The sequence below is a fragment of the Amblyomma mixtum genome, chromosome 3, assembly GCF_055824585.1.
Source record: "Amblyomma mixtum isolate Tamu chromosome 3, ASM5582458v1, whole genome shotgun sequence".
In the NCBI taxonomy this organism is placed as follows: domain Eukaryota; kingdom Metazoa; phylum Arthropoda; class Arachnida; order Ixodida; family Ixodidae; genus Amblyomma; species Amblyomma mixtum.
In genome coordinates, this window is record NC_143014.1 from 265,891,830 (window position 1) to 265,909,325 (window position 17,496).

A 17,496-nucleotide genomic window follows, 5' to 3' on the forward strand; every position below is an offset into this window, starting at 1 on the left:
TCCCAACTAACTTTAACCAAAGATTAAAATATACCGAGGAACAATAGGTGGAGGCAACCTCAACTATGCTGTAGACCATTATATGTAGTTATTCAGAGTATTCTTGTATGATGTTGTTCAATTGAATAATTATTTTAAATAAGCTGAAAAAACTAACTGTTATAGTATTGTAAGTGGGCGAGCTTGGAAGCGCATGCCGAAACGGGTCACCGACGTGCCCTGAGGAGGGCGCGGGAAGGGGCTCCCGTAAAGCGACAGTACACGTTGCTGGCGGGAGTCAAACTGGCTCCTCTCCTTGAAAAGCGAGGGAGCGTTTATTTCCCTTTCCCTTCTTCCCCGTCCAGCTGGGTGCCGCTGAGACGGCGCCTGCGGTGTACTTCGCGTCCGCTGACTTGGGGAATCGTCACACTCCTCCCTTTGTTATGAAGCCTGCTGCACGGCACTGGTGTCGAGCGGTGCTTGTTTACGCCTCTATAGTCCGTAGTAGATAACAGGCTTCCGGACCCGGGAAGACCGACGAAGCTGGGGGTGCAAAGGGGCCGCACTTGACTGCTGTTGCCGCGCCGAGGCTGTTGTAGACGGCTCGGTGCTTAATGAGCAGCGAGGTGGGCACAACTGTTCCGTGTCCGTTGTCGCTGCCAGTCCAGGAAGAGGCTCCTCGTCGGCGGAGAGAACGCCGGGGGTCCTTCGCGGTCGCACATGGTCCGCGTGTCTGTTCCACAGCGTTCCGTCTTCGAGCTGTATTTGAAGCGACGAAGAACTTGTGGGATGGCGAACCGTTCCGGCAATCCAAGCTGGGCCTGGTCGGAAGTTGCGAACAAAGACGGGCTCGCCGGACGAAGGCAAAGAACTTTTGCGTGCGTTGCTGTCGCAGCGCATCTTTTGATTCAATTGTTTGAAGTCCACATGCGCCCATAGGCCGGGGTGCATTCGTTGAATGGGCGTTTGCAGTTGCCTGCCCATAAGGAGCTCAGCGGGAGGAGACCCAGTAAACGCGTGCGGCGTTGTTCTGTAGGAAAGCAGGATCCTGTCGATGTTTGTTTGGAAATCTCCAGGCGCTGCCTTCTTGAGCTTCCCCTTAATTGTCTGCACGACGCGTTCCGCTGCTCCGTTCGATGCCGGGTGGTATGGCGGGATAAGAATACGCCGTATGCCGTTCTTGCTCAAGAAGTCAGCGTACTTCTCGCTGGTGAATGCGGTGCCGTTGTCGGAGACAATGATGTCTGGAATGCCATGTGTGGAAAATATGCTTCGCAGGCATCGAATTGTGGCGTCCGCTGAAGGTGCATGAACGGGAACCACCTCTACCCATTTAGAGTAGGCATCGACTAGCACGAAAAAGTAGTGCCCTTGAAATGGACCACCAAAGTCGACATGCAGTCTAGACCATGGTTTCTTCGGAAACGGCCACGGATTAGACTGTGCTTTCCTTCCCATTCTCTGGTGTTCTTGGCCTTTGAATGTGCCTAGTCCCTCTGAAAATACTTCTTTGTAGCAAGTCAGCAGCTCGTCAATGCTTGTAAGTGAGTCAACGGATCTGACGTCATTGAGGTTGAGCTGCAGCGCACTGATCCAGTTTCGTCCGAGAAGAGTTGGACACTGGTCCGGAGCTACAAACAAAGGCAGTGTTGCCTCTCTTCGCCAGAACTGGACTGGAACGGTATCCTTGCCCTTAACGGGTGTCAGTCTTCCGCAATAACTCTTCAGAATCACGTCTGATGGATCTACTGAGAGCTCGGGAAACCGCTGTTGGAATTCGGTCTCCCCCATTACGGAGACACTGGCCCCCGTGTCCAGCTCCATTCTAAGAGGTCTGCCTGCGACTTGTAAAACTGCGACAAACGGAGGAATTGTTTGGTCGCTTTTCATCTGCCACGTCTCGTAGACCTGTGACTGAATTTCAGGAAGATTTCCACTCTCTGCAAGGCTGTGAACTGGCTGCTTTTGTTGCCTCTGCGTATTGTACTTCCTTGACACGTTCTTTTGCTTCGTGTCGGTAGCCCTTGAGCGGCATACTCTGGCCAGATGCCCGATCTTGCTGCATGCGTTGCACCGGGATTTTGCATGCTGGCATACTGTTGTGTAGTGCGGCTCTCCACAGCGATAACAACTTATCGTCTGTTTCATTTGCGCTCGCATCGCACTGTGAACTGGCTGAGCTTCGGCCATACACTGAGCTTGCATCAACATGCTTGAGTCTTTTTTCGCCGTCTCGATTGCAACTAGGACCTTGACTGTAGACTCGAACGTCAGGTTTGGCTCTTCAAGCATGCGCCGTTGCATTGGCGCGTCATTAATGCCGCAAACGAGTCTGTCCCGCAGCATGTCAGAAAGGAAGGTGCCGTACTCACAGTTTGCAGAAAGCTTTTTGAGTGATGCGATGTAGTCGCTGACAGATTCATCCGGTTGACGAGAGCGACTGTTGAATCTGAAGCGGCAGACCACCACGGAAGGCTTAGGAATGTAGTGGCCCGACAGCACGGAGAATATCTCGTCGATGGAGACTTGATCGGGAGTCTTTGGCGTCAGCAGGCTCCGTAGTAAGGAGTAGGTGCTGGACCCGCAGCATGTCAGGAACACGGACCTTTTCTTCTCCTCTGGAACACTGTTGGCGTCGAAGAAGAGCTTGACTCGCTCTAAGTACTCTGTCCAGGCTCCTCCTTCCCCGTGGAATGGCTCCAATGCTCCGTAGGTCGGCATGGTTGCAGATGATGCGATGCCGGAAAACTTTTACCTCGTCGCCAGAATTGTTATAGTATTGTAAGTGGGCGAGCTTGGAAGCGCATGCCGAAACGGGTCACCGACGTGCCCTGAGGAGGGCGCGGGAAGGGGCGCCCGTAAAGCGACAGTACACGTTGCTGGCGGGAGTCAAACTGGCTCCTCTCCTTGAAAAACGAGGGAGCGTTTATTTCCCTTTCCCTTCTTCCCCGTCCAGCTGGGTGCCGCTGAGACGGCGCCTGCGGTGTACTTCACGTCCGCTGACTTGGGGAATCGTCACACTAACTTTATAGTTTTTGCATTTCGGAGCACCTATGACCGGACCACGTTCTGTGTAGAGAACAGTGGGTGCGCCAGTTGCTGGTAGTTATATGCAGACCAAAGCGAAGCAGCATTCCTAGTCATTGGTTGGGTGTTTCGTTTGTCATTGTGGAGTAAAATTGCCACTTTAAGGAGCACAGCACTGTGTTGGAATGCAAAGACGACATATGCGAGGTACCAGACGCAAAACGCTGTCCGCTAAATGTAGCACAGCGTAGGGTTTCGGCCTGTGTATAGCTGCAGTTAACTAGCGCACCCGGTGTTATTTCTGCACTGAGTGTGGCGAGGTCACAAGTGTTACTTTCAGTTTTGGTGGCAGCGCTCCGTTGATTGTTTCTGCCTCGTCACATTCATGGCACTATCGAACCTGGCTACGTTCATGGATTCCGCATTTGAGAGTGCGCTTACATGGCCAAATAAGATTTTTTACATATTTCAGGCACTTTCAATTACTCTCTTTACTTTATTTCATTATTTAGTTGAACAAAATACAGAAATACTGAGTGATTGCATACAATGGTCAGCAACATTGTTGAACTTGCCTGCAACAGTCTTGCCTCAATATATTTTTAACCTTTTTTCTAAACTAAGTTGGGACACCTGGTATGTATAAGGCAAACTGAATTTTGAAAGAAAAAAGCTGGATAAGACCTAGTGTGATGGCCGCCTATAAGCATAACAATATGTGTCAGACTTTTGGGAATCAGGCAGCTTTTGCTTTGAAGAGTAGTGTTTCTCTGACTGTTGACAACCGTCTCTGGACCAAATGCCTATGTAAGTGTTTGCCTTATTCCTTTTGAAGTGAAAGCTCTGCTCCTCGGGGTACAACTTCCAGTTTCAATGTAGATGAGAGAATGACCTTCAGTGGTCAATCCGAACTTAACTGCGTGGTGGTATGGCCTACGCTATGGTAGTATGACCACGTGATCATATGACTATGACCATTGGGTACCTGACCTTGACATTTGATTTGAGACAGTGGAGACCATGCTTAACAGAGCTTTTGTTCGTATAACTTGGTGGTGTAATGACATTCTGCTGTTTCAGTCTTGCATACAGAGCGATGCAGCAAAGACTCCACATTGTTCTTGCTGCTCCTTTAATTCCATCTGGTGTCTTGCGAACTTTTAGTGGCCATTGAATTTGAATGTATAGTGAGGCTGTAGGTGAGCTTCGTGTGTTTGATACCTGTCAGGTTTAAGGGGGGACATGGGTCTTAAAACATTTTTTTATTTACAGACCAAATGCAATGAAACTGCACAGACTTATTCAGTTTTTTCTGCTGATTTCAAATATGCAATTTGTTTATTTCTAGGCCAATTAGTACCTGAGATATTAATATACATCATGTCATTGTCTGCTCAAACAATAGGAAAAAAATGGGCCACCAGAAATTTAATTTTAATATGTGGGTGGGTACTGCAATGTGTGAGGAATGCAACGCTGGAAGCAGTTTTCAGTTTTTTGTCCGTGTGGACAAATGGCTTAATAGTTAGTTTCATGTGTGTCATGTGTTTTCTGGCACTGTATGTCTGGTTAAAGGGCGACCCACATGGAGCGAACTTGCGCTGCTGATTTTGAGCGGCGCGGCGGAACGCGGACGCACCGCCGCTGTGCCGCACCACAAGAGGCAGAAAACGGGCGGCTGCCGCCAAACCGCTGCCGCCAAAAACAAAAAAAAAAGATTTGTAAGCTTACTCTAAAGCCATTGTTTATTGGAGGGCGCATTCTCACTTTTTAGTTCAGCGTATGCCATCTCCCCTCTCCACTCCACCCCCACTCGGTTTCACCCTGCGCGCCGAGCCACCGGCAGCTGCTGCTAGCAGAGACGCAAAAATAGACTCAGCCTATAGTAGCGCCATCTGGTTCTCGGGACAGGAACCATTATTGTAAACTAACCGGCTCTCCTCTTAAGCCTAGAAGTGGGAGAATCGTCACTCTAAATAAAAAAATAAGGCAAATTTATCACTTATAAGTTTTATTATAGGCAAGGCGAGACGAAGTGAAAGACCGGTGCTCCATTTACGGCCAGTGAACGCAGTGAAAAAGGCAGCAACAACGAGAATTCAGTCCAAAGCGAGGGGTCCGGCTTCGAAAGGCGCCGCCATGTTTGTCGCCGCGCGCGGGCGGAAGCTAGATGCGGGAAGAGAGCGCCCTCATTGGTCCGCGCTGACAGCCCGCATTCGCCGCTTCCGGTGAGCGGCTGACCGCCGGGCGAACGTATCTAGCACTGCTTGGTCGGCGGCGAACGGCCGCCGGCGGCCAAGCGGCCGCCGCCGGGCGGCCGTACGCAGGTTTTCCGCGAGAAAACCGCTCCATGTGGGTCGGGCTTAACTCACTTGAAAACTAACTATTAAGCCCATTTGTCCACACGGACAAAAAACTGAAAACTGCTTCCAGCGTTGCATTCCTCACACGTTTTAGTATCTATCCACATATTAAAATTAAATAAATTTCTGGTGGCCCATTGTTTTTCTATTGTTTCAGCAGACAATGGCATGATATATATTAATATCTCAGGAACTGATTGGCCTAGAAATAAACAAATTGCATATTTGAAATCAGCAGAAAAAACTGAATAAGTCTGTGCAGTTTCATTGCATTTGGTCTGTAAATAAAAAAAATGCTCTAAGACCCTTAATAATCATTGAAACTTCCTGTGCCAAAGGGACACAGAATAGTGCTTGTTTGCGATAAATACGTCTATGGTGTAGTGACATGTTTCGTGGCGCTGTTTGAGTGCTTGCTGTCGCACTGGGGTTCAAATCGGGCTGTTGTTTCCATACTGTGGTTGCAGTGGAGCCTGCGCACAACCCCCTCAAGATCCAAGTTTTTGTGGAGACTTTGCTGTTCATAGCAAGCAAATCTTTCTCTCATTCCTTTGCAGGCATTGCCAAGTAACTATTGCTGTTTTTTTTTCGATTCTTGCTTTCACCATTTGTGTGGAGGCGAATTTTAAAATTCTTCGTTTCTCTATATATTTTACTGACGATTTGGAGAAAATGGATAAGCAACTCTTCTCATACATGCTGTGTAGCATACCGAACAACTGGTTTCTGAGTTGAGCCGTTTGTTCTTGCTTTTAGATTTTGTGAGCATCATGTCATATCTCACCAGCCTCTATATTTGTAGTGAATTTCGGTTCACTGCAGCTTGGTGAAATATAAAACGGACAAGTCTGTGTTCAGATTTTCTGGTTTCAGGTTCGTGTTGCTACCAACGTGTGTTCTTTCGACAAAAGTGTGTCAAGATGTGACATGCAACAGCGGTACTTGAAAAAAGTTCAGCCTTCTTTGCACTGTGTGGTATTGTTATGGGAGAAATGTTAAGTTTTTGGCTTGGTCCCCTCAGCCTCGCCTGCATCACCCACCCTAGCAGGGGTGAGGCTGTGTGTTACATTATTCCTGGATTGTGTACTGATGTGGAACTTTTTGTTCTCAAGTCAAAACTTCTTTTTCTGTTGCGTAGATTTCACTATGCATTCAAGACGTTAGCTTCGACAGAGGAGGCCCAAATATGTGTCCTGCGCAGTACTTATGACCTCTGGCACAACCATCAGCAGGTCGGTGCTCACCTTTTTGCTCTTTGCAGCTGAACCTTTTGCTTTGCTCTGACCTGTGCATTAAGAGCGTTCTTTGCTGAGAAAAAATCAGGGGGCACTTTGATGACCTAAAGTGCGGTGAGGCGAAAGCCTTAAGCGTGGTGTTGCTGCTTGTGTCACTGATGTGTGGTTAAGGTGTTAAGCTTAGCCTCTAACCTAAACCTCCTCGTAACGGGAAGGGAGAAAGATGGGAATGAACGAAGACACCGTATTCACTAGACGCGCCTTTGTTCATTTCAAACCATTGAGCTGGCATGGCGGAGTGGTAGCATGCTCGTCTCGCACTCCAGAGTCCGGGGTTCGATTCCCGAGCTCGGCCAATTTCCTACTCGGTTTTATTTATTTATCTGGTCTGACTAGAAATCTTAATTAGGCTAATTGGTTAAGTAAGCAATTAACTAAACTCAGCCTCACTTACTTGGAGCATCACTATACGATCCCTTTAATTGGTTGCAGGGTTACTATACAAGTACAATTGGCCCCGTCTGAAATTCGCGCACTGTGACGTCACGACCGTTTCGACCAATTGAAAAGCGTTACATTTCTGTCGACAACCCCTGCTTACAACGATGAGGCATTAAAGGCTTCCGCCGTAATAACTGCCTTGCTGGAACCTGATGGCTTCTATCTTAGGCATTTATGAAAATTAGGAGTCACTTTGGCGACTAAAGTGGTGCAAGGCGAAAGCCTGAGTACAGCATTCTGCCACGAATGTGGTTGTGAATGATGATTGAAGTGCTACCAGCGAATGACGCGTCCATTGGCTGTCTGCGTGTGTTACTGATGTGTGGTTAACATGTTAAGCTTCGCCGGTAAGAGTGGAACGCGACAGCGTCTTGAAACGCTGCCAGGGAGTCCACAGAACGCCATCGCCAATTCGGCTGTACGCCTTGCTGGACGGTAAATTTATTTTTTGAGGAAAGGAAATGTATCTCTCTCGCATATCTGGGTGGACACCTGCACCTGGCCGTAAGGGAAAGGGGGAAGATGGGAGTGAACGAAGACGCCGTATTAGCTAGACGCGCCTTTGTTCATTCCAAAGCATTCAGCTGGCATTACGGAGTGGCTAGCGTGCTCGTATCGCACTCCGGAGACCCTGGTTCGATTCCCCAACTCGACCAATTTCGTTCTCGGTTTTATTGATTTATGCGGTCTAACTAGAAAGGTTAATTAGGCTATTTGATGTTTATATCATTGTATTTCTATCCATCGTGTTCTGTCATTCACCTGTCAAATGTTGGAACTGTCTAGGATGTTCGACACAACGTATATGAAACGAGCAACGTCGAACTGAGTGGGGAAGTGCGTGGTGGTGGAGCGAACGCGGCTTCGTACTTATCTGTTTTTTCAGCAGCGTTTCCTTCCGCGGACGCTGTTGTCGCTGCGACGCGCGTCTTTTCTTTTCCTCTGTCTTCTGACCTCTTCATTCTCCTCTATCTTAATTAGGCTAATTGATTCATTAAGCAATTAACTAAACTCAGTCCCACTTAGTTGGAGCATCACTATACGATCCCTTTGATTGGTTGCACGGTTACTAGCCAAAGTACAATTGGCCCCATTTGAAATTCGCGCACTGTGACGTCACGAGCATTTCGACCAATTGAAAAGCGTGACATTTTCTGTCGACAACTCCTGCTTACAACGATGAGGCATTAAAGGCTTCCGCCTTAATAACTGAAGCAGCTAATGAACCTGTATTAGCAGCGTGTTTGCTTATGTGTTCAGAAAGAATGTGATGTCGCAGTGTGGGTTGCAGTGTCCCACATGTTAATGACATGCATGTGGTAGACCTCGAAAGAGGTGTTAATGACATTTTCGCGGTAAGACATATTGCAGTGTAATTCTACTGGGCGCCATGCCCGTTCTGGGCTAATGGGAATCAGAAGACCAAGAAATCCACTGTATATTAGGCTTTACTTTGCCAATTAAGGGTCAAACTGCTCTGCACTTTTGCTATTAGTTGTGTTTTGCTCTCTGTGCTATCCCTGCACACTTTATGCTTGCACGTTACATCCAGGTCAGATGTACTGTGGGGTTCCTCTATAATTTGAACACAATTGTGCAGTGCTGTGGGCTGATGAAATATTACAGTTTGGTTCACTGGCATCCCTTTTAAGTATATTGTGACAGACGTCTTGTCCGTATGTTATGTGTGTTCACCAACTAGGTTAGCCATGATAGTTAAGCGTGTTTGATCTCTTTTGTAGATGCTGGTTGGTAGTTCAAGGGTGGTAGCGTATGTAGCCCACAGTTTTGAAACAACCAAATACTTGTAGCGAAGGGTAATGGAGCAAAAAAGAACAATGACAGCATCTGCTGACTTGTGGCTTTGGTTGGATCAACATAGTAATGTGTTCTTTTGACTTTTATGGTTTGTAAAGCTTTTTCAAGAAAAGAAGTGCTGCTTTTGAGTGCCACTTTTTTGTGCTGCCAGATGATGATTGGACTTGTGGACAAGTACTTGAAGACGCAAATCGTCGAGTGTTCTGCAGTGGCAAACTGGATCTTCTCCAAAGACCTGGCACCTGAGTTCATGAGGTCAGGTGGCTCTTCGTTCTTCCCACAGTTTGTTGCATAATTTTAGATGACATGTTGCTGTGCACATGATAGCTGTGCTTCCAAAAAGCCAGAACGCTGGACACGCACACGGTTACTGAGACCAAATGATCTGGCCAGTGCACTGGGCACGTGGTGTACAACTTGCAGGTGTCTAGTCACCACTTATAGTCAACAGCTGCGCAGTGACGCACTCGCAGTTAAGAGCAGCAGTTGAAGGTCCCACAGACAGATCTTACACGCCATTAATAGTATATATATGTTGGCACTGCAAGTAGATCAACTCCTCCCCCCCCCCCAATTTCCGATTGGCAATTTTTGGAAGAAATATTACTTCAGTGAGCTTGCAAAGCTTCAGTACACTTTTTTTTTCCTTTTCGTGTAATCGCCTTATGCGTTAGAAACGTACATGATTTTGAAAATGCTTATTGTGCCATTCTACATTTTTTTTTGCGCATTAGAAGTATCCAAAATATTCTAAGAAATCTACTGTTTGCTTCAAATTCACTTCGAACCAGAAAACCGCTATTCGCACACCCGTAGTGAATATGCTATTGCTGATTTGACTCCTGGCAATATTGCTTGTAGAATGTACATTTTCCATGCTGCTTTACGTGCATGCTAGAGCGGAGGGATTAATGCTGAAGAGGTGCAAGTCTCTGTTGTCAGTTTTCCCCATTCTTTTATAGTAGTTAATCCTTTTGTGGCAAATTTCGGTATATTAGTAGCAGTGAAATACACTTGTGTGCAGTCCATTCATGTCGGTGTGAGATATTTACTGCACCCTTCTATGGGGTTCAGCTTCACTTAGTGCAGGCGAGCTAGTTGCTTCAGATGCGAGCATTGTACAAACCTATCACTTCTCCTAGCTATGTGCTTTGCACAGTCGTCAATGCATTCAGTTTACAGGAAGAAGCTTTGCAGCTCACTTGTAACATTGCAACTCTCTTGTAATGAGGCTGGCTCATCGCCGCCATCCAAGTTTACTGTTAAACAGCAGCCTCTTTCAGCAATAGTAATCAGTTATCTCAGTGGTAGAAGTATGTGTATGCTTGGCGTTTTTTTACATGCTACATTTTTATTTCTTTCTCTCTTCTTTCAGGCCCTACGTATGGGAAATCCTCCACCTCACGATTCGTAAGATGATCAAGCATGTCAGGAAATTGGAGTATGAACTAGAGGATGCCAAAAGCAAGCTCAGCAAGGTAGGTGTTCCAACATTATTTCGTGCTACAGTTGAACCCCTCAATAACGAAAGCCCTCAAGAACGAAATTCTCGCGGCAACGAAAAATTCTGGCGCCCCCGGCGAACTCCCATAGGGTTCAATACATTTGTCCCCTCTCAACAGCGAAGGGTTTTTAAAAAGCAGTCCCGCATTAACGAAAGTTTGAGGTAGTGATCTGCAACATTTTTTCGGCACATCAGCCAGTCGGGAACATAGAATGGGCAAAACTGCAGCAGCACACTCATCCGACAAGTCGGGCCCATTCATTTCGCCTGCCAACAAGCACCGGCACAGCCATTTTTGTTTAGTTTCGGTTGGTTCGGTAATGATGATAGCAAAGCAATTTCTTTTTTTGCCCTCTGAAAGCGGCTTTTTGCTAGCCCGTCTGTTGGCGACTACGCACGCACGTGACGTTTCACGTGACTACACCGCCGGCCAACCGGGGAAGAGCAAGGAACCCTTTTTTTTCTTTTCTCTAGTGCGGCGACCACGCTATCTCGCCGATCTCGCCGTCCGCCTTGTGCAAGCCGAATTCGCCCTCGACTTGCTTGTGTACAGTGTTTTTTGTTGTTTTTCGACTGTCGGAAACATGCTGCCTCCTGTAAAGAAGCGCAAGTTTTTTAAGCTGCAGGAAAAGGCTGCTATCTTCGCCCAAGCTGAAAAAGGCAGAAAGAAGACGGACATTGCGGAGGAGTTCAGTATCCCGTGCAGCTCACTTGTTCAGTATCCCGTGCAGCTCACTTTCTACGATTCTGAAATCAAAGAATGGCATCATGGCGGCACTCCAGAACGGCGCGCGCGCTCTGAACAAGACTTTGGCAACGCCGGTCTACGAAGGCGTGGACAAAGCCGTATTTCAGTGGTTCCTGAACAAGAGAGCGAACAAGGTGCCTTTGTCTGGAAGCCTTCTGCAGCAAAAGGCGATTGACTTCGCGTGCATTCTGGGGCAGGACAACTTTAAGGCGAGCGCCGGTGGCTAAGTCGATTTAAAGCGCGGCACTGCATCGTCGCCAAAGTGTTGTCAGCGGAGTGTGCGCGCGTCGACGCTGAAGCAGCATCGTCCTGGATGCAGGAAAGTTACGCAAGTAAGCTCGCGTGATGTGCTTGATGCTTTCGATGTTATCCGGACTTTTCTCGGCGACCACGACGACGACGAAGCTATGCATAGCTTATCAAGCTGCGAAGCCAGAGTCGTCAAGCTCCTGCACAGCAATGTCAAGCAGAACAAAATAAGCGACTTTTTTCATTAAATTTTGGTTCTGGAAGGTAATGGGTGTGCTTGTTTGTCCATTTTCGCGACAGCGAAATTCTCACGACAACGAAAAGGTTTTCCTTCCCCGGCGGTTTCGTTATTGCGGGGTTCGACTGTACTTCATTAGCTCGAGCTGACATGACATTCGTACCTCATTTATTTCACCTAGAACTTCTCTGTGTGTAGGTAGACTACGATCGCATTTATCCATTACAAGGTGGTGCTGTTCTTTTCTCTTTTTGCTTGCACATTACCATTTGATGAGTTTACAGAGTGCTGACATATATTGCCACGCCACTGGCTGTTTGCTACTGTCTGCCTTGCTTTGTAGTTAAAGCTAGTAAATCGAGCAAGCTGGTGATGTGTGTGGTGATGGTGTGTTACGCACAGGGTGACTCAGGTGACAAGGATCAGCCCACAGACGAGATGGTGGAGAGGATGGAAGAGAAGCTGGAAGCAACCCAAAGTGACCTAAAGAACCTGTTCCTCATCATTTTCCAGGTGCGATGTGGGCAGGTGCCCTTTTAATTAGAAACAACTGATTGAACATTTTTCACCCATTACTACCACCATGCTATTATATTGACATTCAGAAAGCTGATCAGATAGGATTGGTATCGTTGCTGTCTTTGGGGTGTTTGTCCATGTCGTAATGTGAAATTAAAAGCCTCTCCTACACTGGTCTTTGAGACCAAAAAATCAATTTTCAAGAAATGACATTTGCGGAATCTACAGCTATGATTTTCCAACTGTAACAATTTTTTCTTTCAAGGAATCAACATTTTTTACCATAATATTCGATTTAGATCATTGTGTGGGCTGAATTTATGCAGGAGCAGATAATTTAATGGCATGAAAATTTCGCACATCTGGCTGTCTTAATATGTCGATATCTCAACATCTATGACAGACAGAGATGTCATATTGCTTGCTAGGGGAAGCTGAAAGCACAGTGTGTGCAATAATCGAAGCAGATTTGTTCAATCGCACTTTAAAAATCTACAATTTCGCAAAGTTTATCGATGCATTACATTCGAACCTTGAACACTGATATTCCAAGTGCTGTAAAATTACTAATGAGGGTAAAATGAAAAAATGGTTTTGATTATTGCACTCTTTACTCACCATACTATGTAGCCATGGATTAAAAATAATTTTTTATTGAGCAGTTCTTTTTGCACCGAGGTACTAATGAACGACTAGTTAAAATTAATTATCTTGGGAGCCGACTAATTTATGAGAAAGGTAATTTCATTGCTGAAATCAGTATAAAAAACTGAGCAAGGTGGTACAGTTTCATTAGAATTGGACTAAAAATAAGGAAAACAGGTCTAAGACCAGTGTCCCCCCTTAGACAGAGTTCTGTCCCTCATAGCCTGAGTCGCTTTTGGACGCTAAACCCCAATAAACCAAACCGAAACAGAGTTCTGCAGAACCCTTGGGCTCCTTGAAGCACTTTTTTGGTTCCCCAAGCACCTAAATCCCTGCATGCCTGGTATGCATGCTGGCAGTATGCTCTCCTGGCCTTCAGATCCACTGTTGCTTTACCCACTTTATTTTGTGACTAAGTATCGTATACTGTTTTGCTCATCACAGGCTGTTTTACTATAGAGCCAGGCGTAATTTTTTAATTTGGCCACATTTTCTCATGGGCCATACATTTGCATGCTCTTGTTTGCACACATGTTAGGTAGGAAATGTCAGAAGCCGAAACATGCGAGATTCCTCTGCACAGTTTGAAAGCTGTTGAGGTTTCCCGAGGCTAAAGAGATGTAGGACCCCTGCACTCTGGAGTTATTACTTTAGCGTGTGCTCTTTGATACCTAGTGGCACAAGTAGCACAATTAAGTCTGCATCATTGCTTGCCCCCCTCTTTCTTTCTCCAGAGATTCATCATGACACTGACCGAGCACATTGGCCAGTGTGAAGTTGAAGGCACCAACTTCCAGACGTACTGGTTTCGCTGGACGCTGGGTCGCCTGCAGGAAGTATTCTTCCAGGTGAGGTTGCTCACGCAGGCGGTCAGTAGAGTGGAGTGTGGAATTTTTTGGTACAGTCTAGCCCGGTTATAACGAAGTCGGCGGGAATCGGAAATCACTTCGCTATATCCGCTATTTCGTAATATGCGGACTACGAAAAAAAATGCAAACATCGGCATACCGATTTATTGCCGCTGAAAGAAGTCGTCCAGCGTCCCCTGAACACGTTTCGCGAGTGCGGACTTCAGGATTGCGGCTTCCATACCATCCAACTTTTTTACATTTTTCCCCTGCGCGGCGTGCTCTACCGCTCTACGCCGTGACACCGTTCAAGGACGGCGCAACACGAGACTGGCGTGCCATGCGATGCAGTGAAGCAACCTTTCGCTCCGCAGAAGAGCAGACGACGCCACAAAAGGACGCCGTCAGCCGAATTTTGCTCTTATTTTCGCGGAAAAAATCTCCTCAAGGACGCAAAAATGTGATGATTGGCAGATTATTTTTCGGTTGGTATTAAATCTCTTCGTTATATCCGCTGACGCGTTCTTATTTACTTCGTTAAAACCGGACTCAAAATGTATTGAAAATGTGAAAATGGGAAATTGAAATCCCTTCGTTATAACCGCTATTTCGCTATAAGTGGCTTCGTTATAAACGGACTAGACTGTAATTTGAACTTCTGATTTCATTGGATGAATGTTTTGAGTGAATGCTTATGCTTTAACTCAGTGTCCAGGTTATTATGTATTAAAGATTGCATGGTTTTCACTCACCTGGAAAAAGTAAAATTTCAGTGATATGAATTTCTCACATCGTTGCAAAATATCCGCGCCATCCAGAATTTGTGATCGAAAACGCGGAAAGATTTGAATTCTACAAAGGTAATGGAAATTCCCTCAGTTGTTTCATTCGGTCTATTCTGAGTAATAGACAGAATTATCACTATGTCTGTTACTCATGTCTACTATTGCTTTATGTCACTTATGTCTATTACCGTAAGTCTGTTACTTCTGAGTATGTTATGCTCAATTGAAGCCACTCAGTTTTGTCAAGCATACACATGTGACGCCATTGACACTGCCTGAGGACGTCACCTCATGGAACAGCAAGTTTAATGACCAACTTTGTCATTGTTGCTCTGAGATTAGTGCTTTCTCTTCACTGATAATGCTGCCACTTGGTTTGACTCTACAAGCAGGTGGCCCGCCACCCAGTGCGGGCAGCCTGCCCACCATGGCCTGTGGCAATATCATCAATTCAAATAAATTCACTGCAATTGCCACCTGCCCACCGTGGCACTGCACATCAGCTCAACGGTCAATTCTTGAAACACTGTGCCAATTGCAATGAAATTTTCAGGGATGCCGCATCCTTACGCTGTTAAAACAGAACCGAAGTTTTAATGCTGTACCTTGAGTGTGGCAAAAGTTGTTCAACACAGAATGAGCCAATAAGACTGTCAGGATTAGGAAAACTTATCATTTTAAAAATTCTTTGATTTGTTCACTCTTTTGGCATAAATGACCCCAGAAAAGCCTCTCGTACAGAATAAAGGGAAGACAGTGTTGTTTTTTGCCAGTGTTTCTAAATATCCCACAACTCAAAAGCAACTTTGCTTTTTGAGCTCACTGCTTTATAATTTTTTTTTTGTCATAAAGGCCTAACGATTTCAGAAAGCATCTTGAATGTAAATTTTGCCTTCGCAGTTTGAAAACGAGGGTTCTTAAATCTGCAGTTACGCCCAAGAATGTGAACTGAGTAAAATGACTTCAAAGGTTTGAGCACCTGTGATTTTGTTTTACGGGCTTTTTTTTCGTTTGTTTGTTTAAAAACCCATGCTGCATTCGTAAGGCTTCCTCCTTCGATGTGATGCAGCTCAGTAGCAAGCACTTGCCGCTTTGATGGGTTATTTTTCTGTTCTTGAACTATGGGCGACTTTGCCTGTGCTCAGAAACCCACAGAGATGCGCTGAACAGTGAATATAGGCAGCTAAGGCAGCCATAAAACCGAGGTATTTGAACAATAAGGCAATAAAGGCTTGAAATTCACCTCAAGTGTCACGTGATGTGTTTCCGCTAATCACTGAGTTAGTTTCACTTTGCCTACCAGTTACAGCTAGCAAGGCCAGGATCATGTGTTAGAAACAACGTTTTTACGCACTGCTGGCGACACCTCGTGCAACACCCTTCAAAGAAGAAAACTAAATTTTCTAAACTTCTACAGCGCAGTTCATGACCAAACTTAGAAGATATGTCCCTGATCTGTAACCTTTTTAATGAGAATCCAGAAGTTTTTTCTTTCTCATAAATTCATTTTTCGGCCCACATACCCCTTCAACCACTGCACCACTGCGCCAGTGGTGGTATGAGGACTTCCCATTATCTGTGATTCCATGAAAGAGAAGAAGTGCTTTCATGGAGGGATCTCTTATGCTGTTGCATTGTAGTACTACTCTTAAGGGTAGGTTTAGCACCATCCAAGTATTTTTTGTTTCTTTTTACACTTTGAGATACTTTAGCACTTTGTATGAGTGGCTTCCTGTTCATCATCAATTCTAATTGTCATTTTGAAGTCGGTGACTTGTGTGCTAACTAGCGTTCTGTGCCGTCGGTTCTTGTTTACTGAAGTTGGTTGTGTGTCTCCTTTTCTTGCAGCACCATGAACATGTCTTCAAATATGTAACCACACTGGAATCACTCTTGTTCACCAGCGACATTGACCCACACGTGCTGGAGGTTTTCCAACAATTTGCTGCATTGCGTGCCTGAGGGAATCATTAAAGAACCATCTTCACTGCTGCTCATTGTCTTGTTTTATAATGACCTGTGCTGCATATTGTACAGGTGTGCCATTTGCTGTTATGTTGTTAGTGGCTATTTATTACCAAAGTAAATATAACAATAGCAGGAAAAGATGTTGCTAGCCGCGGCATGTACCATTGATACCTGAAGCACCTGAGCTGCGGCTAGCGGGAATAAAAGGACAAGGAGAGGGCAGGCAGAGGGGGGCACGATAAAAAAGGATAAGGGTAGGGCGGCAGTATACACTATGTACAAATACAGGATGTGGAAATACAACCAATTACTATATTTACTGGCATAATTTGCGCACTCTTTTTCTTTAAATTAGGACTTCAAAAAGGGGGTGCACAAATTACAAGGAGATTATGGGAACCTGTCTTTAAAAATCTACAAAGGTCATAGCGTACAATACATGCCATATATTGCCGCCTGTACGTCGACATCTCAGCTCTTGCCCCTCGCGCGGCAAAAAAATCTGTACAATTGCAAAGGCAGCAGTCAGGTAAATGGAAACAAAAATTGCAAACTCCTAAACAGCCCTTGGGAAGACAAATGTGATGGCTTTAGAAGTCACTTAGCCCTTCTTCGCAACTCCACAAGCACCGTTTCGATATGCACGCATCCTTTTTGGATCTTCGAGCCTTTTTACATAATCGCGTAAGCTCGGTTCTGCTGAAAACCTGGGATAGCCCGTCGTCCTGCGTCAGTCAGAAAAAATCCCTGAAGTTTCAAATAATGCAAACAAATTAAACAAATGAAGCCAATATTGGGGATGAAGTTCCTCTAATAGGGTGTGTCTATGTGTATGAGTATGTCGTGCAGCGTAACCTAGATAGTGATTGGTGTTTGGTTATTGATAATCGATAATTGTGATTGGTGAACGGTGAGTGCGGCTGTAATCGACGACCGTGATATATAATGATGGTTGGTAATTGGTGATTAGTGATTGGTGATCGACGATTAATTGTAGTCGATAATTGGAATTGGTACTTGGTAATCAAATCCTCTTTATGATTGCGAAGGCAACATAACCGCATATCCT

General features: G+C 45.7%; 1 protein-coding gene across 1 annotated transcript in view; it reads left to right on the forward strand.

The window, feature by feature from the left end:
• Positions 1-16,451, forward strand: part of LOC149354637 (nuclear cap-binding protein subunit 1-like) — a 46,300-nt gene extending 29,849 nt beyond the window's left edge. The window contains exons 18-24 of the mRNA XM_089583442.1: positions 5,837-5,936; positions 6,508-6,601; positions 9,075-9,178; positions 10,299-10,401; positions 12,065-12,175; positions 13,561-13,674; positions 16,308-16,451. Of these exons, the coding sequence (XP_089439568.1) occupies positions 5,837-5,936; positions 6,508-6,601; positions 9,075-9,178; positions 10,299-10,401; positions 12,065-12,175; positions 13,561-13,674; positions 16,308-16,421 (740 nt within the window). The 3' untranslated portion in view covers positions 16,422-16,451. The remainder of the gene's footprint in view (positions 1-5,836; positions 5,937-6,507; positions 6,602-9,074; positions 9,179-10,298; positions 10,402-12,064; positions 12,176-13,560; positions 13,675-16,307) is intronic.
• Positions 16,452-17,496: the final 1,045 nt, after the last annotated feature.